Genomic DNA, 19,794 nt, shown 5'->3' with positions numbered 1-19,794 from the left:
AAAAAAAAATTCGGGGAAAAAGGAAAAAAAAAAAAAAAAAAAAAAAGGAAAATGAAGGGAAAATCACAAGCCGAGGGAACGGCCGTTGGTCCAAGGTGCCTCCGCTGCCCCCCCCCCCCGCTGCCGCTCGGCTCCGGGGCCCTCCCGTGCTGGTTTGGATGGGGGGCACCGGGAGGGGAGGGGGCTGCGGGTGACCCCCGTCCCCCCCCAAAGCAGCGAGTCCTGGGGTCCGGGGGTCCCACGGTGGGAGCCGGGGAGGGGGCGGGGGGGCAGCGGCACGGTCGGGCCGGTTTCTCTCTCTCCGGTGGCGGCAAGAGGGGGGGGCGCGGGGGCTCGGGGACCCCCGTGCCCCACCGCTGCTGGGGGGGGGCTCGGGGAGCCCTTCGTCCCGTTGCTGGGAGCGGAGGCCCGGGGGGTTTGGGGACCCCTTCACCCCGCCGCTGGGAGGGGGTAGGGGGGCTCAGGAACCCCTCGGCCCCGTCGCTGTTGGGGGGGGGTCAGGGGACCCCTCTGCCCCGTCACTGGGAGGGGGGATCGGGGACCCGCTCGCCCCGGGGCTCGGGGGGGGTGGTGGGGGGCCGGCGTCGGGGTCGAGGGCTGGGGGGATCGGCTCAGTCGTCGTCCACGTCGTCGCCGTCGGAGTCGTCACCGGCGCCGCTGCCGCTGCCGGGTCCCGGCGGGCCGGCGCGCCGGTCGTAGAGCTTGTCCCGCTGGCGCTCCTGGATGTCGCGCATCTCCTCGGCGTAGCGGCAGAAGGCGCCGCCGAACTTGGCCCAGGCCTTGTAGGGGACGGTGATGGCGTTGCGGTAGGACGGCTTCACCTCGCTGACCCGCAGGAACACCCCGTACTTGTTGCAGCCCACGTCGAAGAAGAAGCGCTTGGAGTCCACGGTGATGGACGTGCCCTCGGGCAGCTCCCCGTAGAGCCCCCCGCCGCCCGGGCCGCCGCCGCCGGGGCCGCCCAGCTCGTCCTCCTCGCCGCCGTAGTCGTCGATGAGCTTGGCCAGGGCGTCGCGGAACTCGATGAGGCCCTGGGCGGGCAGCGCGATGGTCTGGCCGCTCTGCAGCCCGGGGGGGCCTCCCGCGAACCCCCCCGGGCCGCCGGGGCCGCGGTTCACGGTCTGGCGGATGCGCAGGAAGCGCCCGCGCTGGTTCTCCTTCAGGTCCAGGTAGTACTTGCGGTTCTCCCGCACCAGGAACTCGCTCTTGAGGGCGCGGCGGGGCCCGGCGCCGTCCTCGCCCGGCGGCCCCGCGGCCTGGGCCAGCTGCTCGGGGCTGGACGGGCCCAGCTGCGCGTAGTGCTCGATGAAGTCGCCCAGGTAGTCGCGGAACTCGGCGGCCACGGCCATGGAGAGCGTGAGGCGGCTCTTGGAGCCGCCCGCGCCCACCTCGGCGATCTTGAGGAAGCGGCCCTTGGCGTTCTGCTTCACGTCCAGGTAGAAGCGCTTGTTCTGGATGTCCAGCCGCTTGGACGCCAGCTCCTGCGTCTCCTGCTCGGGGCCGGCCGCGCCGCCGCCGCCGGGCCCCGCGGCCGGGCCGGCCCCCCCCGCCCCGCCGCGGGCGGTCCCGAACCCGCCGCCGCCGCCGCGCTCGCTGCCGCTGTCCCCGTCCGCCATCTTGTCCGCCCGCCCCGCGCGCCGCCCGCTTCCGGCCCCGCTGCGACACCGCTGACGTCACCGCCGCACCGCCGCCGTCACGTGCGCTGGGGGCCCCGCCCGCCGCGTCCCCGCGCGCCCCCAGAGAAGCTCCGCCCCCCTCCAGGCACCGCCCCGAAGCCCCCTACCCTCCAATGCTATCGCTCCGAGTCCCGCCTCCAGCTGTCAGTCACCGTCGCCACACCTCCCATTGGTCGCTGGGTCCGAGCCCCGCCCCGCAGCCCCCTCCCCTCCATTGAGCGCAGCGCTCTGCTGCCGGGCTGTCAGTCACGGCCACAGCCGGCTCACATTGGTCAATGCAGCCCAGGATCCCGCCCACCTCGGATGTCAGTCACAGACACCGGCAGCTCCTATTGGTCCCTGAAGCCCCGCCCCCAGCTCCTCCCTTCATTGAGCGGAGATTCCCGCCCTTCCCTTCTGTCAATCACAGCCTCTCGCAGCCCCCATTGGCTCATGATGCCCAAGGTCCCACCCCCAGCAGTCTCTCACCACCCCTATTGGCCAGTGAGGCTCACAGCTCCGCCCCCTCCAGCTGGAGATGCATGACGTCATGGCCAGCCAGCGTGACATCATCGATGACATCATGGCCGGTCAGTGGCACTGGGGCCACCCTTTGGACGGGCAACCTCCAACCTCTGACCTCCACCCCGAGCCCTGAGCTGGGCCTGGTGGGCAGAACCCGCCGGAACCTTCCAGAACCCGCCCTGTCCCCAGGTTGGGATGAGCTGCCCAAGGGGAGTCCTCCAGTCTGGCCCATGGCCACCCCTAAGGGACACCCCGGGACCCCTCAGGGTGTCTGGGGATCCCCTGGGAACCCTCAAGGACCCCCTGTGGCCACCCGGGACCCTCTGGGCATCCCCTGGCCCCTGGTGGTCTCTCCCCAGGATCAGCGCCCTGGGACCCTCCCAGCCCACAGGGGTGACACCCGTGGGACAGCCCAGAACAGTCTGAGGGGACAAAGGGCCCCAGGGGTCCCCTGTGTGTGTGGGGGGGCTGTGTGACCCACCCAGGCCCCCTCGGTGCTCAGGGGCTCCTGAAGCCCAGAGGGACCCACTCGGGGTTCTCCCCCCAGTCCCAGGGCAGAGGCACAATGAGATGGGGTCCCCCCACCCCAAACACCACCCCTAGGCCACGGTGTCCCCCTCAGAGCCCCCCGTCCCCTCCCACCCACGGTGACACCCCCACGGCCCGAGCCCCCCAGCACAGACACAGCCAGGCTCTCCACACAACCTCTTTATGGGGGGATCTGGGGGTCAACGGGACCCCGGGGAGGGGAGCGAGGGGGACCCCAGCCCCTCAGCGGGGCAGCTCGTGGGGGAGCAGTTTGGGGGTCCCAGAGCCCCCTGAGTGGGGCAGCTCGTGGGGGAGCAGTTTGGGTCTGGGGTCCCTCAGTGGGGCAGCTCGTGGGGGATCAGTTTGTAGTGGGCACCGCAGGAGGGGCAGCGCTGGGCCTCGCCCTTGTGCAGCCAGAACCAAACCACGTAGCTGTTGTCCTCCTCACCTGGGGGGACAGGGACAGCGTGGGACAGAGGGACGGGGACAGAGGGACATGCATGGGGGACAGGGACAATGTGGGACAGAGGGACAGGGACAGAGGGACAAGGACAGAGGGACGGGGGGACGCGCGTGGGGGACAGGGACTGAGGGACAGGGACGGTGTGGGACAGAGCACAAGGACAGAAGGGGACGGACAAACGGACAAGGGGACAGGAATGGACACACGAACAGCGTGGACAGGCGCGGGTGGGAGGATGGGCACAGGGACGGGGGGACGGACGGACACACGGACACAGGGACGGGTGGACACGGGGATGAGCAGACACACGGACACTGGGATGGTCACACGGACAGGAAAGGGACAGACACAGCGACACGGGGATGGTCAGACACAGGGACACAGGACAGATGGACACAGAGACACAGGAACAGGACAGACAGACACAGGGATGGTCAGACACAGGGACACAGGGACAGATGGAAACAGGGACACGGGCACAGGAAAGATGGACACGGGGACAGACGGACACACAGACACAGGGACAGATGGAAACAGGGACACGGGCACAGGACAGACGGACACGGGGACAGACACACAGACACGGGGACAGACGGACACAGGGCCAGGCCAGGGGCACTCACAGACGCAGCCCACGATGCGCTTGCTGGACACGGAGGGCACGAGGTTCGGGTCCTCCCTGGTGCCCGCGTAGCGCTTGGGCCGGAACATGCTGTACGGGTCCTGCGGGCACCGGGGCTCTGAGCGCCCCCCGAACCCCCCAGAGCCCCCCAGCGCAGCCTGGCCCCGCCAAGCCCCCACCCGGCATCCCCAGCTCCACCCCGAGACACCCTGTGCCCGACCCCCCCCAGCCCCGGGACCGGCTAACCCCGACCCCAGCCCCAGCCCCGGCTCCCCCGGCACTCACCAGCCCCTTGTTCATGGCCTCCATCACCTTCCGCTCCAACCCGGTCGCCTGCTCCTCATCGCTGGCCAGGTTCCCTGCGGGGCGCCGTCACACCGGGGCTGCACACACCGCGCCCCGCTCCCCCCCGCTCCTCCCCCCGCTCTCCCCCCCGTCTCCCCGCTCCCCCGTCCCCGCTCACCGGGCACGCTGAGGTGGCGGGCGGGCGGGGCGCGGGCGGACGCCGCGGGCAGGAGCCGCAGGGCCGCGCTCACCCGCAGTAACCTTGAGGCCATGGCGGCGAGACTGGCGGCACTTCCGGCACGGGCGGAAGCGGAAGTGACGTTGGGCGGGACGGCGGGACCGACAGATGCAGCGGCGCGCCGCCACCGGAGCCACGCCCACAGCCACAGAGCCCCGCCCCTTCATGTGGCCCCGCCCCTGTACATGACCCCGCCCCTGCGGGTGGCCCCTCCTCTCCCCGTGGTGGCCCCGCCTTTGTATGTGGCCACGCCCCCAGAGTGGGTCCGGTGGTCCCGGGGGGGGCTGAGATTTTGGATGGGAGATGGGACCCCGAGGGGACAGGAAGAATCCTGGGGGATAGGGACACTCTGGGGACAGGGACACTGGGGACAGGGACACCCTGGGGGGACAGGGACACCCTGGGGGGACAGGGACAATGTCCCCGGGGCCATGGCGATGGGACACCTCAGCACTGGGGGGGCACTGGGGGGTCCCTGGAGGTGACAGCGACACCCCCGGGGGCACAGCGCCGATGTCCCCAGGCTGCGGGACACCCCTGAGGGGTGGGGACACCCCCCCGCCCTCCCTGCCTCAGTTTCCCCTCCCCGCGCTGCTTACTCATGGCCATCGATGCCATCGATCCCCCGGCCCGGGGGGGCACAACGGAACCTCCCCCCGCCCCGGTTTCGGGGCCCGCTCCGGTGGCACCGTCCCGCTGTGACCCCGACACCCGCGGGAGCCGCGGGGAGCGGGGGAAGCGCCCCCGAACCCCTTCCCCAAAAACAAAAAAAAACCCCAAAACTTTCTTTGGGAAAGTGCAGAAACCACGGGAGGGCCGGGTGCCAGGGGAGGAGGAGGAGGAGGAGGAGGAAGAGGAGGAGGAGGAGGGCAGGACGGGCACAGCACCGCCCGCGCTCCCGCAGCTCCGGCAGAGCCCCGCAGGCTTTGGGGGACCCCCGGTGCCCCCCGGTGCCCCCCGGGGCCATGGGCATCCAGGGCATGGAGCTGTGCGCCGTGGCCGTGCTCATCCTCCTCTTCATCGCCGTGCTCAAGCAGTTCGGCATCCTGGAGCCCATCTCTGCCGAAGGTACCCCCACCCCACCCCGCCGCCCCCAGCCCCAATTAACCCCGATCAGTGATTAATTGGTTAATGAGGGCTCAGCCCCAGCGCTCCGCGAGCTCCCGGGCCGGGCAGCAGGAGCGGGGTCGGGTTTGGGGGGAAGGGTGGATGGGGATTGGGGCTGGGGGGAGCGGCAGAGACCCCAACCCCCCCTGCAGCCCCTCCGGGCGGGGGGACCCCCGAGACCGCCCCAAAACACCAGGAATGGGGACCCCACACCAAAACACCCGGGATGGGGACCTCCAGAGACCCCTCAAACACCCGGGGATGGGGACCCTCACCCCAGAGACCTCCCTAACACCCGGGGATGGGGACCCCCCACCCCAAAACACCAGGAATGGGGATACTCACCCTAGAGACCCCCCCAAACACCTGGGAATGGGGACGCCCACCCCAAAACACCAGGGATGGGGACCCCCATCCCTGAGACCTCCCCCCCACCCCGTTAACCCCCAGGAGCGGGCAGTGGGGACCCCCAGTGACCTCCAAACCTCCCCAGGGTGGGCTCTGAGCTGGCGCTGACCCCAACAAGCCCCCCGAGGTGGGGGTCACGACCCCACAGTGACCCCCAAACCCCCTGTGATTGGGCACAGGGACCCCCCAAGGCCCCCCCAGTTCCCCGAGCTGGGGGTCACCCTTGGGAACGCTCCGGGCTCGCAGCCCCGTCCCAAAATCGCTGAGCGGCCCCGCAGGGGCTCCCCGGGCTGCAATTATTAATGAAGCATCATTTATTAATTACCTTCCGCCGGGCCGGGCCGCCAAGAGGCGGCTCGGGAACGTTCGGAGCCTTGGGAATGCGGGGAAAGCCCCGGGAGGCGACACCCGCCGTGTCCGGGGTCACCGGGGAGCTCCGGGGCCACCGGGCCGGGTCTGGGGGGAAGGGGGGGTCCCTAAGGGGGGGATTGGGTGTCCCTAAGGGGGTCTTTGGGGCACAGGGTGTGTCTCTAAGGGGTTTTTCCCCAAGTGGGTTTGGGGTGCAGGGGGTCTCTAAGGGGCTCTTTGGGGTGTCCCTAAGGGGGTCTTTGGGGGTTTGGGGTGAAGGGGCGTCCCAAAGGGGGTTTTCCAGGTGGATTTGGGGTGCAGGGGGTCTCTAAGGTGGTCTTTGGGTGTTTTGGCACGCAGGGGGGGTCCCTAAGGAGTTTTTCCCCGAGTGGGTTTGGGGTGCAGGGGGTCTCTAAGGTGGTCTTTGGGTGTTTTGGCGCGCAGGGGGGTCTCTAAGGGGGTTTTCCCTGAGTGGGTTTGGAGCACAGGGAGCGTTCCTAAGAGGGTCTTTAGGGCGCAGGGGGCGTCCCTAAGGAGTTTTTCCCGGTGGATTTGGAGTGCAGGGTGTTCCTAAGGTGGTCTTTGGGTGTTTTGGGGCGCAGGGGGGGTCCCTAAGGGTTTTTTTCCCTGGGTCTCCCCCCGCAGACAGCGGCGATGCCGACGTGGAGCTGCCGAGCGCCCGGCACCATCCCGAGGGGCTGGAGCAGCTGCTGGCTCGCACCAAGTTCACCAAGCCGGAGCTGCAGTCGCTCTACCGAGGCTTCAAGAGCGTGAGTCGGGGCTCCCCGCACCCCAAAGCCGCGTCCCCCCGCGTCCCCCGGGGTCACCGGCGCCGCTCCCTTGGCAGGAATGCCCCAGCGGCCTCGTGGATGAGGAGACCTTCACGCTCATCTACTCGCGGTTCTTCCCCCGAGGCGGTGAGTCGGGGGTCCCCGAAGCCCCGGGGGAAGGGGGGGACACCGGGGAAGCGGGCAGTCACCGTGCCGTCCCCGCAGACGCCAGCTCCTACGCCCACTTCTTGTTCGACGCCTTCGACGCCGACCGCAACGGGGCTCTCTGCTTCCAGGTGGGAATTCCGGGTGGGAACGGCGGTGCCAGCAGCGTGATTCATCACATCCTTCCTCCCCTCCTCCTCCTCCTCCTCCTCTCCCCTCCCCGGCTGTGGCCGGACTCTCCGGGATAAAAATACCGGGATCAATAGGGGCTGAAGTCCCTGGGGCGCCCCGGGATCGATGCGGCGGCGGCGGGGGGCGGCGGGGGGATGGCCGGGGTGAGGGTCCCTCCCGCCGCCCCCTCCCAGGATTTCGCCGTGGGGCTCTCGGTGCTGCTGCGGGGCACGGAGCAGCAGAAGCTGAGGTGGACCTTCGACCTCTACGACGTGAACAAGGACGGCTGCGTCAGCAAGGAGGTGACAGTTGGGGACAGCGGGGGGCTGGCGGGATGGGGACGGGCAGAGGGGGAGCTGCCAGCGCCCTGTGTCCCCCAGGACATGCTGCAGATCATGAAAGCCATCTATGCCATGATGGGCCGCTGCACCGAGCCCGCCCCGGGGGCCAGCGCGCCCGCCCAGCACGTGGAGCTGTTCTTCCAGGTGAGGCTGTCCCCGTGTCCCCAAGGCCACCCCCGGGGCCGCCCCGCGCAGCCCCGCTGAGCCCCGGCCGCTGCCTTGCAGAAGATGGACAGGAACGGGGACGGCGTGGTGACCTTCGAGGAGTTCCTGGCCACGTGCCAAGAGGTGAGGGGGGCTCGGGGGCACCCTCCTCCTCATCCTCCTCCTCCTCCTCCTCGTTCTGTCCCGAAACGACGCGCTGGGGACGTGGTGGGAGAGGAGGGACAGCAGGAGAGGCACGGGAGCTGGGGCTGGGAGAAGGATTTGGGCAGGCAGGAGGGCTGTGGTGGGACGTGCGGGATGCTGGGGACAGGAGGGGACAGGGAAAGGGTGACAAGAGGAGGGGGCTCAGAGGGGGTTCTCCACTCTCTCCCTCCCCAGGACAAGGACATCATGAGCTCCATGCAGATCTTCCACAGCGTGCTCTAGAGCCTGCCCCCGCCGGAGTTTTTCTGCTGTTTCGGACAAACAGGAGGCAGGAGAAATGCAGCAAGTGGCTCCCAGAGACGGGACAGGACAAGGACAAGGACGATGCCACCAGAGCCCCCGGGCACGGTGCTGCCACCCGCCAGCCTGACCCATTTTGGGGGGCTGAGCCTCCCCTCGACACGGACCCCTCCCCGGCAGTGCAGGGACCTGGAACAGCACAAACCCGACCCCAGGGGGGACCCCGGGACGTGGGGACCCTCAGAGATGGGACCCCCGGGTGGGGTCTCCATGTGGAATGGAGCCCCCAGACACCAACCCAAGCACAGCCCCTGCTGCCCCAGCAGCGTGGGGAGGGCGATTTTGTAATAAACCAAGCGGTGACGGTTTAGGGCTGAAATGGAGTCGGGGGGACGTGAGAGGCGCGCGGTGTCCCGGTCCCTGCCCTGCTCCCAGTCCCGTTCCCCGTGCCTCTTCCAGCCCCATTCCAGGTCCCGTTCCCGTTCCCAGTCCCAGTCTTGTTCTCTCTCTCATTCCCAGCCCCGTTCTCAGTCCCGGTCCCGGTCCCTCTCCCATTCCCGGTCTCAGTCTAGTTCCCTCACTCATTCCCGGTCCCGGTTCCATTCCCAGTCCCGTTCCCCTTCCCTCTCCCTGTCCCAGTCCCATTCTTATTCCCTCTCTCATTCCCATTCCCGGTCCCATTCCCGTTCCCTCTCATTCCCGTTCCCTTTCCCTCTCCCGTTCCCGCTCCCCGCGGCCCCGCCCCCTGCACCCTATCCTCTCATTGGCTCTCATTGAAAATTTGGCCCCGCCCTCTGCGCCTTCCCATTGGACAGCCCGAATGGGGCGGGGTCTCGGCGCGGCGACCTTCAGGGGGGCGGGGGCGGCACGTGACGGGGCGGGGCCGGGCCCGCAGCGTCCCCTGGCGGAGCGGGGGAGCGGCCGTGTGTGAGACCCCCGGGACTGGGGGGGGCGGGAACGGGGGGAATGCCCGGGAACGGGGGGGACCCCTGGGGACGGGGGAGGGGGGATCCCTGGGAACGGGGGGTTCTGGGAACGGGGGAATGCCCGGGAACAGGGGGGACCCCCGGGATCGGGGTGTCTGAGAATGGGGGGGATCCCTGGGAACGGGGGAATGCCCGGGATCGGGGGGATCTGGGATTGGGGGGGATCCCCTGGATCAGGGCTGGGGGGATTGTGGGGTCGGTGGAGAATCCCTTGGGACCGGACTGAGCGGGTGAGAAACGGGGGTGACCCCCGGATCCTGTGCAGGACCGGGGGGATCCCTGGGACCGAGCGGAATTGGGGCGGGGGGAGCGTGCAGGGACCGGGGGCGCATCCCGGGGGCACTGCGGGGGTTGCGGGGATCCCGGGGCCGGGGTTCAGCCGAGCCCGGCGCCGCAGGCGATGCGCGGGGCGCTGCGGCTGGTGCGGTTCCGGGGGGCCGCGGGCGGGGGGCCCCGGCTCGGGCTGGAGGAGGCGCCCGGGGGGGACCTGGTGGATCTGAGCGCGGCCGAGCCGGAGCTGCCCCGGTCCATGCGGGAATTCCTGGAGATCGGCCCCCGCGGGCTGGAGCTCGCCCAGAGGTGGGTGAGGCCAAGGGTGACCCCCCAAAAGAGGTGGGGGGACCCCCCAAGGTGGGCGATCCCCAAAGGTGGGTGCTGCAAGTCCGGCTCCCCCCCAGCGGTGGAGGAAAGGGAGCCCCAAAATCGGGGGTATCCTCATGGATCCCCACAGGAGCCACCACCCAAATCTGCGTGCTGCCTCGGATGACCCCAAATGGGTCACCCCCAGCAGCTGGCCCCCCAAAAACGTGGGCACTCCAAGCCACGGGTGACACCCCATGATGTGTGACCCCCCAAGAGAGCCTGACCCCAACCAGGGGGTCCCCTCAGCTGCGGATATCCCTAAAAGGATCCCTAAAATGCAGCTGAAGACCCCCCAGAGGGGTACCCCTGAGGAAGGGGTGTCCCCAAGGCGGGTGACGCCGGTGTGGACGCGGATGTGTCCCCACAGAGCGCTGCAGTCGGGGCAGCACCGCGTGCCCCGGGGGGCTGCACGGCTGCTGGCACCCCTGGGGGACCCCCAGAAGGTGATCTGCGTGGGGCTCAACTACCACGACCACTGCCAGGAGCAGGCTGCCAAGGTGCCCAAGGAGCCCCTCATCTTCAGCAAGTTCCCCAGCGCCATCGCCGGCCCCTTCGATGACATCGTGCACCCCCAGGACACCAGCGTGGGTACCCCGGTGTGTCCCCACCCCGGGACAGCCCCCCGGGGATGGCCCTCCCAGCCCCTCTGTCCCCGCAGGAGCTGGACTGGGAGGTGGAGCTGGCTGCTGTCATCGGGAAGAGGGGGCGGCACATTCAGGTACCCCTGCCCTGCCTCGGGGAGTGTCCCCCGAGTGTCCCCTGGGAGTGTCCCCGCCTCGGGGGCTCCCTGGGAGTGTCCCCTGAGTGTCCCCTCCTCGGGGGCTCCCTGGGAATGTCCCCTGAGTGTCCCCGCCTCGGGGAGTGTCCCCTAGGAGTGTCCCCTGGGAGTGTCCCCTGAGTGTCCCCCCGCGTCGGGGGCTCCCCGGGAGTGTCCCCTGAGAGTGTCCCCGCTGTCCCCAGGAGGCGGAGGCGCTGGAGCACGTGCTGGGCTACACGGTGGCCAACGACGTGAGCGCCCGGGACTGGCAGATGCGGCGCAACGGGCGGCAGTGGCTGCTGGGGAAAACCTTCGACACCTTCTGTCCCCTGGGGCCGGCCATTGTCACCAGGGAGGCGGTGCCAGGTGGGGCAGGGATGGCACCCTGACCCTTTCTCAGCTGGCACCGCTGCCATCGCACCCCCGCTCTCCCTGTTCCCCCGTGGTTTTCCCCTTGCTGGGGTCACGGTGGCACTGTCCCCACGTCCCCCATGTCCCCTGTGTCACCTCCTGCAGATGTCCACAAGCTGTGGATCCGCTGCAGCGTCAACGGGCAGCTCATGCAGGACAGCAACACCCAGCACCTCATCTTCGGGGTGCCTGCCCTCGTCGCCTGGGTGTCCCGGTAGGAACGGGGGCCTGGGGACCCCCAAAGCCCTGGGGGCCGTGGCTGACACCTCCTGTGCCCCCCAGGTTTGTGACACTGGTCCCTGGGGACATCCTGCTGACAGGGACCCCTGCAGGAGTGGGGGTCTTTCGGAAACCGCCCGTTTTCCTCAAGGTGAGGGGAAATGGGGGGATCAGGGGGGACACGGTGGAGCCCCGTGGGCACAGGTGCCACCGTGTCCCCCCTTGCAGCGCGGTGACGAGGTGCAGTGTGAGATTGAGGAGCTGGGAACCATCTGCAACAGGGTGGTGTGACGGTGGAGAGGCGCCCCAGGTCCCACCACCCCCCAGGTCAATAAATCCAGGAGCCATTGGGTCACTGTGCCCCGTTTATGGGTCTGGGGTCTACAGCTGGGTGAACTGGTGGATGAAGGCTGCCAGCTTCTCCCGGTTGGAAGCAGACTGGAAAGGCTGGGAGAGCTGCAGGGCTGGTCCCGTGGGGGTCTGCAGCTCCTCCAGCACCTGGGGGGGCACAGGGAGGTCAGGAGGGGAGGGAGAGGGGCAGCGAAGTGTTGGGGGGCTGGGGGAGCTGTGCTTACCCCCATGTCCTTGAAACTCTGCAGGGAGCTCAGGGCCAGGCTCCTGTCAGGATACCCTGTGGGGAGAGAGATCCCCAGGGAACCCCCAAATGCCACCTCTCAGGAACCCTCAACCTGGCACGGGGGTCACTAAAAGCAAGACCTCCCCCCTTTCTTTGACTCACCATCCTCATCCTCGGCCAGGAATTCCAGCAGTGCCTCCACGTAGTCTGCCTCTGCAGTGGGGAGGGGCGTCAGATCCCACCTGCCGGGGCTGCAGCCGTGCCTCAGTGGCCCCAGGGAGTCCCAAGGGGTTCCCCACGTTGGGGGGTCTTACCGGGCTGGGGCCAGGGGGGTCTCTGCAGGAACTGCACCGCCCGGCCGTAGGTCTGCAGCACGGGGCTCAGGAGGCGGCAGAGGAAGAGGAGGAAGCCGGGGAAGCCCTGGGGCTCGCGGAGCTGGGGGGGTACACGGCCAGATTTAGGGGAGATCACCCACCCCCCAGCCCGGGGGGCAGCGGGGGGACCCCCCAGTACCTTGTAGCACTGCTTGGGGACGCCGTGCTCGCTGTCACTGTCGCTGTCATCGCTGAAGAAGCCCAAGGACTGTCCCCGCCAGAAGCGCCGGCGAGGAGCCACATCACAGCCCCAGCGCTCACCCTCTGCCTAAGGGACAGCAGGCTGTCACCTCACCTCGCAGCCACCCTGCTCCTGTGCCCCACGAGACGTCCTGGGGGGTCACCCACCTCCTCCTCCTCCAGCAGCCCCCCAAGGATGAGCTTGTCCACGATGTCCAGGCTGTGGCAGTCAGGAGGCTGGCAGGGCTGGGGACACAGCAGAGGGGTGACAGGCCAGCCCTGTGTCCCCACCTGGAACCCCAGCAGGGCTGGAGATGACAGGCCAGCCCCGTGTCCCCACCTGGAACCCCAGCAGGGCTGGAGATGACAGGCCAGCCCCGTGTCCCCACCTGGAGCCCCAGCAGGGTGGGGGGCAGCAGCTGCAGCAGCTCCAGGATCTTGTGGAGCAGCTCGTCCCGGCTCAGCACGATCCTGGTGAGGCTGGAGGGCGGCCCCAGGATTGGCAGCACCTCCAGCAGCAGGGCACGGATGGCACAGGCTGATGGGACAGGGGTGTCACCTGCCCTAGAGTCACTGAAGCCCCCAGCATCCCCAGTGTCCCTGACCTCTGGCATCCCCAATCCCCCCATCCCCATTCCCCGGTGTCAATAACCCCCTGCATGCCCAATGCCACCAAACCCCCAATATCACCAATCTCCCTGGCACCACCCATCCCTGCTGTCCCAAATCCCGCTGCCATCGACCCCCACGATACAAACACCACCCCTGGTGTTCTCCAGACTGCAGCCACCACCCCTTCCCGGTGTCACCCATTCCCCCAGTGCCTCTGCTCCCTGGTGCCACCGGTGTCCCCCCGTCCCCACTCACCTCCCACGGCCTCCCCGGCCAGGTGGTGCCGGACCCCGCCCGCCAGCCGGCCCAGCCGTGCCCGGGCCGAGGCCTCGGGGGGCCCCAGAGCAGCCCTGGGGGGGCGCAGGGGGGGCTGCAGCAGCCGCAGGCTGTGCCCCACCAGCGCCCGCAGCTGCCCAGAGAAGCCCACGGCCCGGCCCCGCAGCAGCAGCTGCTCCAGCAGCTCCGAGAAATCCCACATCAGCCGGGGCAGCAGCACGGCCTGGGACACGGGGGATGCTGCTGGAATGCTGCTCTGAGAGGAGGGGATTGCCACCGGGAATGCTGCTCTGAGGGGAGGGGATTCCCACTGGGAATGCTGCTCTGAGGGGACAGGGGATTCCTATTCTGTTACTGGAATGCTGCTCCCAGGGAAAGAAGGGTGATTCCCACTGGGCACACTGCCTTAGGGCAGGGGGCAGTCCTGCTGGGAATGCTGTTCTGAAGCAGAGGGGGATTCCCACTGGGAATGCTGCTCTGAGAGGATTCCCACTGGGAATGCTGCTCTGAGGGAAGGGGATGGAAGCCTTCTCCCACCTCCTGGTGCCTGTGGAGCAACAGCGCCGCGGTGATTCCCACGGCTGTGACAGCAGAGCAGGCTCTGGAATCTGCCGTGGGGGAGAGGCACTCGTTATCCAGGGGGGATTAACCTCCACCCCATTCCCGAGCAGGGAACACTGTCCCAAGGGATGCAGGGACCCCCTCACCGCTCAGGGCGTGCAGCCCCAGCGCCGTCACCAAAATCTCCTCTTCACTCCCCGAACTGGGACTCGAAGCCTCCACGGTCCCCACGTCCAGAGGGCTGGGAAGGCAGGATGAGAGTGGTAGGAGAGAGCCAGGAGCAGAGATCCAAGGGGAGCACTGCCCCCAGGGGGCTCAGCTCCTCACCTCCTGCCCAGGATGGTGGGAAGCAGCAGCTGCTCTGGACGATTCCCGGTGAGGACTGGCCCCACGAGGTTGTTGTCCACAAATTCCTGGGAATGAGGATGAAGGAGCCTGTGGGTGCTCGCAGCCCTCAGCACCAGGAGCTCACCCAATCTCTGGATCCCCAGGGCTGGGAGGAGCACAGATTTCCCCGGGATGGAATTCCAGATCTCCCAGGCAGCCCAAACCCCACCAACACCCAGGAAGAGCCTCCCAGTGCGGGATGGATGCAGGGATCTGCCATACCCGTAAGGAGAAGGGCTGAGAGAAATCCACCTGGGCACAGCCACGGTGCTGGCAGCCCAGCAGGGCCTGGAATGCTGCCCGGAGACACGAGCCGACCCCGAGGGGCTGAGGGGGCTGCCAGGAATGGCATCGAGGGATTAACAGCACATTTGGAGGATGCCACTCCCCAGGGATGCTCCCAGAGATCTGGGCTATGCCTCTCCCTAGGGATCTTCCCAGTGCTTCCTAGAGGTTTTGGGGAACACTGATCCCCAAGGGACAGTGCCACCGATTTGCGGGGACCCCCTGAGCCCTTCTCACCGCTCCATCCCGCTCCACTCTGCCAGGAGCCACGTCGTAGGCGATTCCCACCGGGACCAGCAGGATGTCGGGCACGGTCCCGTCGCGCAGCGCCCGCAGCAGGCGGAGCAGCCAGCGCCGGGCGGGCTCCGCCAGCCGCAGGGCAGCCGAGGGCTCCTCCAGGAACAGCACCAGGGGCTGCCGGCTCCGCAGCACCTCCTGCACGTACTGGGGACAGACTGGGAGTGCTGGGAGCTGCCAGCGCCGCCCCCGAGCGCTCCAGAGGGATTTACAGCCCAAGCTGCACTTACCGCGTCCAGCACAGCCCCAGCGAGCCCCTCATCCCGGTCACTCCGTGCCGGTGCCATTCCTGAAGGCAGGAAAATCCCTCCCAGGCGTTGGAGCAGGGATCTGGCGAGGGAAGGACAGCGTGGGCAACCCCCGCGTGGCCCAGGATGCCCGGGGAGCACCCCGGGGCGCTGCCTCACCGCAGGCGAGGGCTGGTCCCGGCGCTCACGGTCACCCGGGGCAGCCCGATGCCCTGGGACAGCAGGAGGAAGGACAGCAGGGGCCCGTCCACCGGGGACTGGTGGCTGCACAGGAACACCAGCGGCACCTCGGGCTGCAAGCAAGGGATGAAATGCAAGCTGGGGTGAATTGCCGGCGTTGCAGGGGCTGGGAGGGCCCGGCGGGGCTGCCTACCGTCCTGGCAGCTCGCAGCACCATCTCCAGCTGCCCCCGGTGCAGCTGCACGCCCAGGAACAGACGGGTCAGGAGCTTGGGGAGCAGCCAGTGGCACAGCCTGTGGGGAAACTGGGAATGAGGAACTCTACCGTGGATGGGGCTTCCCCAAACCCTCCCTGCCTCAGTTTCCCCCAAATCCCTGCTCAAAATTTCCGCTTTTATCACATGTGAAAGGCTGTGTGTGATGAGACATCCTCCTTTCCACTGGCAGCCAGAGCTGCCATCGGGAATCCCGCATTCCCTCCATATTCCTGTCCCACTTTGGGATCCCCAAGTGCTCTTATTCCCAGGGAAACACCTGCCCTTTAATGGCTCAAAAGTACTCTTTATGAGTGTCCCACTTTGGGATCCCCAAATGCTCTTATTCCCAGGGGAGCACTTGCCCTTCAACGGCTCAAAAGTACTCTTTATTCCCACTGGATCAGACAAGCAATGAAGCCCCAGATTCCCAGCTGTCAGCACTGGGATGGGAAAAGGAAGTTTTCTGTGCTTCCCTCCCTCCTGCAAGGTTTGGATTTTCCCACTCCAGCTCCTCTCCAGGACCTAGAGAGGGCAGCCAGCCAAAGGATATCCCAAAATATCCCCCAAAAGGATCCCAGGAAACCACCCAACGGATCCACGTGCATCCCCCCAAAACCCCAGAATGCCCCAAAAAGGATCTGTGTCCATCCCCCAGAGAATCTCCCCGGAAGATCCGTGACCTCAGCAGCAGAGGGGAGAGCGGGGCCTGGATTTCCCTCAGGATCTGGCAGATCTCCTCCTTGCAGCGCTGCTGGGATCCCTCATCCCCTCCAGAGCCAGGCTCCCGGCCGGAGGCAGCATCCTGCACCCTGAGGGGGAGAGCAGGGCAGGGGGGAGCCCCCAGCACCCAGGTGTTGGGGTGCAGAGAGCTGGGTTCCAAAAGGATGGCCAGGACTGGGGGCCAGCCCCTCCCGGGATGGCCCCAGCCGCTCCCACCCACCTCCTGCTGCTGCAGATCCGCACCAGGAGCTCCCCGGCGCTCTCTGCTGGAATTTTCCACTCCCAGGCTGCCAGGAACCCACAGACCCTCCTGACCAGCCAGCCCCGGAACCTGGAGGGGACACATGGTGACATCCTGGCCGGGGGGGGCTATCCCACCAGGATCAGAGCCCCCCCCAGCCTGCCCCTCTGCCAAATTCAGGACATTGCTCCCCATTTCACAGCTGGAAATGTTGAGGCGCTGGTGAATTGATGCTTCAGGTTGCCCAGCAGGAAGGAAAGCTGGGATTCAAACCCGGGATTCCCAAATCACGGAAATTTCCCAATCTATCCCCAAATCTGCACTGAGAGCAGGGTGGGAGGGAGCTGTGGGACATCCCAGAGCATGCAGGAAGGGTTGGAGTGAGACAGGGGAACTGCATTCCCTGTGATCCCAATGGATTCTTCCAAGGGTTCCAAAGGTGAAACTGGGAACATTTGGAACTGAATGGAGAATAATGACCCGACTTGGGAAGGAGAAAAGCAAAAAATGAATAATCCAGGGATTGCTGTCTAAAGGGGAGTGGAGCTAAAGCAAGCTGGCACCTCAAAAATGAAAATATCTGGAAATGGCTCTGTGGCAGCTCCTGCCCAGAGGAAAAGGGGGGATAACCACAATTTTGCCTTTCCTGGTATTTTTCCTTCTAGGAGGAAGTGGCTGTTTTCCCTTTTCCCTGTGAGCCAGAGAGAAGAACAACCCTCCACCTCCCCGTTCTTCCCACCAAGACCCCAAATAAAGGCACGACCCCAAATCCCCAATCCCATGAGCAGAGTGCAGCCCAAGCCCTCGGAAGCGCCACTTCCAGCCTCCCAAAATTGATTAACGAGCTTGATTTGCAATAACGAGGAACCAGGGAGGATGGAGAGGTCTTCCCACAGGCATTTTGGTGAAATATTGGGGGGAAAAGGCGTTTGTGCAGGTGTTTTCTGAAGCACAGAGCTCCCCCCTCCTCACCGCGTGTCCGCCTCCGTCAGGCGGCTGGCGTCGCGGAACCCGAGAGCGGCCAGGTCCTCGGGGTAGAATCCATCCTGGCAGGAAAAAGGGAATAAACCCCTGCAGGTGCAGAACCCCCCAGCACCCCGGCACCCCAAAGTCTCCTACCCAGCTCCTGGGGGTGCAGGTCTGGCAGCAGCGCCCCGAAACCGGCCGGTGGTATTTGCCCAGGAAGGGGATGAACACTTCCAGCTTCGGGCCCGAGCGGCTGGTCCACGTTTGGATCTGAGCAGGGAAAGGAAAACGGGAAGGGGCATCTGGGAATGCCAAATGTGGGTGGAAACGCCCCAAAACACGCTTGTGGCGCGGGCAAAGAATAAAGGAATTTTAGCTGGGACAAGCTGGTGGCACTTTTTGGTGACAGTGTGGAGCTGGATCAGCCTGGACGCAGGGGAATTAACCTGGCTCTGGGGGATCAGCACCCTGGCACTGGGGTTTCCCTCCCTCAGAGACACAGATCCAGTGGGATTAACCCAGATCCAGTGGGATCAGCTGGGAAATATGGGCCTGGGGAGGGGCTCAGTGGGATCTGGGGAAACCCCAGACCCCTCATCAGCCCTTCCCATCCCCACATCCAGAGTCAGGGAACTTGGGATTCCAATTCCTTGGTCCCCAAATCGGGATCCCCCTTCCCTTTCTGAGGGGTGGGGCTGACAAATTTCATTTCCTAAATAAAGAAGGGGAAAAAAAAAAAAAAAAGTAAATTTGGTTTAAAATGTAGCTGGTGAGAAGAAAAGAAGGGGAAAATGAGGAGACCCCGGTATGATTTTGGAGGGGATTCACGAGGGGCAGGCTGCTGGCACAGAGGGTCCCTGTGGTGTCACATACCCTGGGGGGTGTCATGGCTGGGGGGACACCCCCAAACTGGGGAGAAGAAGAGGCACTGGTGCTCGAGGGTCCTTGGAAAAATCCTGCAGACAGAAACAAATTCCTATGGAATTGGGGGTGGTTGAGGGGGTTACACATCCCACACTGACCCCTCACATCTCACATCCCCTACAGTATTTGAGGGGTTACTCACCCCACATCCCCTACAGAATTCGAAGGGTTACACACCCCATATCCCATACAGGACTTGGGGAGTTACACACCACATCCCCTACAGGATATGAGGGGTTACTCACCCCACACTGACCCCTCACACCCCACATGCCCTACAGGGAATTTGGGGGGGTTACACACCCCACAGTGACCCCTCACACCCCACATGCCCTAGAGGGAATTTGGGGGGGTTACACACCCCACACTGACCCCTCACACCCCACATCCCCTGTAGGATTTGAGCACACCGGGGGGTCCCGGTCACCTCTGGGCTCCCCAGCACCGCTGCGGACACGGGCGCCAGCCCCGCCGTGCGCTCCCGGCCTGTCCCTGTTCACACCCCACATCCCCTGTAGGATTTGAGCACTTGCCCCTGCACACCCTCAGGGCCCGCCAGGCCCAGGTGTGGAGCAGCACGCCCCCACAGCCCCACAGGATCCCCCCGGCCCGGCCCCACGCCACGCTCGGCCCGGGGGCTCGGCCCGGGGGATCGGCCCGGGGGATCGGCCCGGGGGGCTCGGCCCGGGGGATCAGCCCGGGGGTCACGGCCCCGGCCCCGGCCCCACCAGGACCCCCGGCCCGGGACAGCCCCCGGCCCCTCCACGGCCCCACCGGGGGGTCCCGGTCACCTCTGGGCTCCCCAGCACCGCTGCGGACACGGGCGCCAGCCCCGCCGTGCGCTCCCGGCCTGTCCCTGCCCCTGTCCCCGTGCCCCCAGGGCCAGCAGCCCCCCAGGGCGGTCGCCACCAGCCCAGGGCCAGCAGCCGCGGTGTCGCCGTCCCCAGCTGTCCCAGTCCCACGCCTCCGAAGCCTCGGGGCTGCAGCGGCCTGGAAAGGCCGAAAGGGCCCCGGTTCACCTGCGGAGGGGCGGGGGCCTCGCACCTCCGGGACCACCCCTGGAAAAGGGGGGAAAACAAAGAGAAAGGAGCGGGGAAAGGAGAAGAGGCAAAAGGCAAATAAACAAATAAATTAGGAAAAGGGTGGTGGAGCCTCTTTCCCTTGTTTTTTTTTTCTTCCTCCTTTTCTCCTTGTCCTTTCTATTTCTTTCTTTTTTTTTCCACCTCCTTTTTTTTCTTGTCCCTTTGCTTTTATTCTCCTTTTATACCATCCTTTCTTTTCCCATTTTCTCTCATCTTTTCTATCCCCCCCTTATTCCAGTACCACTCCCAAATGTGTTCCCACAGGTGCAAGACTGCCCCGATGCCCCCCCGCCCCCATCTTTGTTCCCCCAAAACACCTGAAAAGAATTCCCCCTTCAATTTCCATAATAAGTCAAGATCAGGACAGCCAACGCCAAC

General features: G+C 66.3%; 5 protein-coding genes across 9 annotated transcripts; 2 read left to right on the top strand and 3 right to left on the bottom strand.

Annotated features, from left to right (window-relative positions):
• Nucleotides 1–467: 467 nt before the first annotated feature.
• Nucleotides 468–1,632, bottom strand: PURB (purine rich element binding protein B). The gene has a single exon (XM_041479168.1). The coding sequence runs from the start codon at nucleotides 1,614–1,616 to the stop codon at nucleotides 612–614; it is 1,005 nt and encodes a 334-aa protein (XP_041335102.1). The 5' UTR covers nucleotides 1,617–1,632; the 3' UTR covers nucleotides 468–611.
• A 1,241-nt stretch (nucleotides 1,633–2,873) lies between these two features.
• On the bottom strand, nucleotides 2,874–4,416 carry LOC121359961 (cytochrome c oxidase subunit 5B, mitochondrial). The gene is made up of 4 exons (XM_041479393.1): nucleotides 4,257–4,416; nucleotides 4,079–4,152; nucleotides 3,795–3,894; nucleotides 2,874–3,156 (listed from the first exon to the last, which is right to left on the bottom strand). Exons 1-4 carry the CDS (start codon nucleotides 4,348–4,350, stop codon nucleotides 3,044–3,046), a joined length of 381 nt encoding a protein of 126 aa, XP_041335327.1. The 5' UTR covers nucleotides 4,351–4,416; the 3' UTR covers nucleotides 2,874–3,043.
• A 765-nt stretch (nucleotides 4,417–5,181) lies between these two features.
• On the top strand, nucleotides 5,182–8,594 carry LOC121359902 (calsenilin-like). Of its 2 annotated transcripts, XM_041479254.1 has the most exons (8): nucleotides 5,182–5,384; nucleotides 6,825–6,949; nucleotides 7,027–7,096; nucleotides 7,175–7,245; nucleotides 7,480–7,587; nucleotides 7,666–7,770; nucleotides 7,852–7,914; nucleotides 8,170–8,594. In XM_041479254.1, exons 1-8 carry the CDS (start codon nucleotides 5,282–5,284, stop codon nucleotides 8,215–8,217), a joined length of 693 nt encoding a protein of 230 aa, XP_041335188.1. In that variant the 5' UTR covers nucleotides 5,182–5,281; the 3' UTR covers nucleotides 8,218–8,594. The 2 variants fall into 2 exon arrangements, with proteins under 2 accessions (XP_041335188.1, XP_041335178.1); XM_041479244.1 differs by having other exon boundaries at nucleotides 7,027–7,245.
• Nucleotides 8,595–9,118: 524 nt separating this feature from the next.
• On the top strand, nucleotides 9,119–11,602 carry LOC121359895 (fumarylacetoacetate hydrolase domain-containing protein 2-like). 2 transcript variants are annotated; one of them, XM_041479230.1, is made up of 8 exons: nucleotides 9,119–9,158; nucleotides 9,619–9,800; nucleotides 10,231–10,447; nucleotides 10,522–10,581; nucleotides 10,824–10,986; nucleotides 11,137–11,245; nucleotides 11,314–11,401; nucleotides 11,479–11,602. In XM_041479230.1, exons 2-8 carry the CDS (start codon nucleotides 9,622–9,624, stop codon nucleotides 11,539–11,541), a joined length of 879 nt encoding a protein of 292 aa, XP_041335164.1. In that variant the 5' UTR covers nucleotides 9,119–9,158; nucleotides 9,619–9,621; the 3' UTR covers nucleotides 11,542–11,602. The 2 variants fall into 2 exon arrangements, with proteins under 2 accessions (XP_041335164.1, XP_041335154.1); XM_041479220.1 differs by having other exon boundaries at nucleotides 9,123–9,162.
• On the bottom strand, nucleotides 11,579–18,366 carry GPAT2 (glycerol-3-phosphate acyltransferase 2, mitochondrial). 3 transcript variants are annotated; one of them, XM_041478946.1, is made up of 20 exons: nucleotides 18,284–18,366; nucleotides 17,564–17,680; nucleotides 17,417–17,490; nucleotides 16,424–16,534; nucleotides 16,164–16,292; nucleotides 15,421–15,520; nucleotides 15,207–15,340; nucleotides 15,030–15,129; nucleotides 14,740–14,946; nucleotides 14,440–14,553; nucleotides 14,158–14,243; nucleotides 13,977–14,071; nucleotides 13,807–13,877; nucleotides 13,249–13,492; nucleotides 12,771–12,919; nucleotides 12,550–12,627; nucleotides 12,142–12,469; nucleotides 11,990–12,040; nucleotides 11,826–11,881; nucleotides 11,579–11,748 (listed from the first exon to the last, which is right to left on the bottom strand). In XM_041478946.1, exons 1-20 carry the CDS (start codon nucleotides 18,296–18,298, stop codon nucleotides 11,632–11,634), a joined length of 2,376 nt encoding a protein of 791 aa, XP_041334880.1. In that variant the 5' UTR covers nucleotides 18,299–18,366; the 3' UTR covers nucleotides 11,579–11,631. The 3 variants fall into 3 exon arrangements, with proteins under 3 accessions (XP_041334880.1, XP_041334871.1, XP_041334862.1); XM_041478937.1 differs by having other exon boundaries at nucleotides 12,142–12,262; nucleotides 12,341–12,469; nucleotides 16,164–16,534; nucleotides 17,417–17,680; XM_041478928.1 differs by having other exon boundaries at nucleotides 16,164–16,534; nucleotides 17,417–17,680.
• Nucleotides 18,367–19,794: the final 1,428 nt, after the last annotated feature.

Source organism: Pyrgilauda ruficollis, unplaced genomic scaffold, assembly GCF_017590135.1.
Source record: "Pyrgilauda ruficollis isolate IOZ18807 unplaced genomic scaffold, ASM1759013v1 scaffold113, whole genome shotgun sequence".
Classification (NCBI taxonomy): domain Eukaryota; kingdom Metazoa; phylum Chordata; class Aves; order Passeriformes; family Passeridae; genus Pyrgilauda; species Pyrgilauda ruficollis.
Note: the sequence above shows the minus strand (reverse complement) of the source record. Positions and strands in the feature narration are given on the sequence as shown.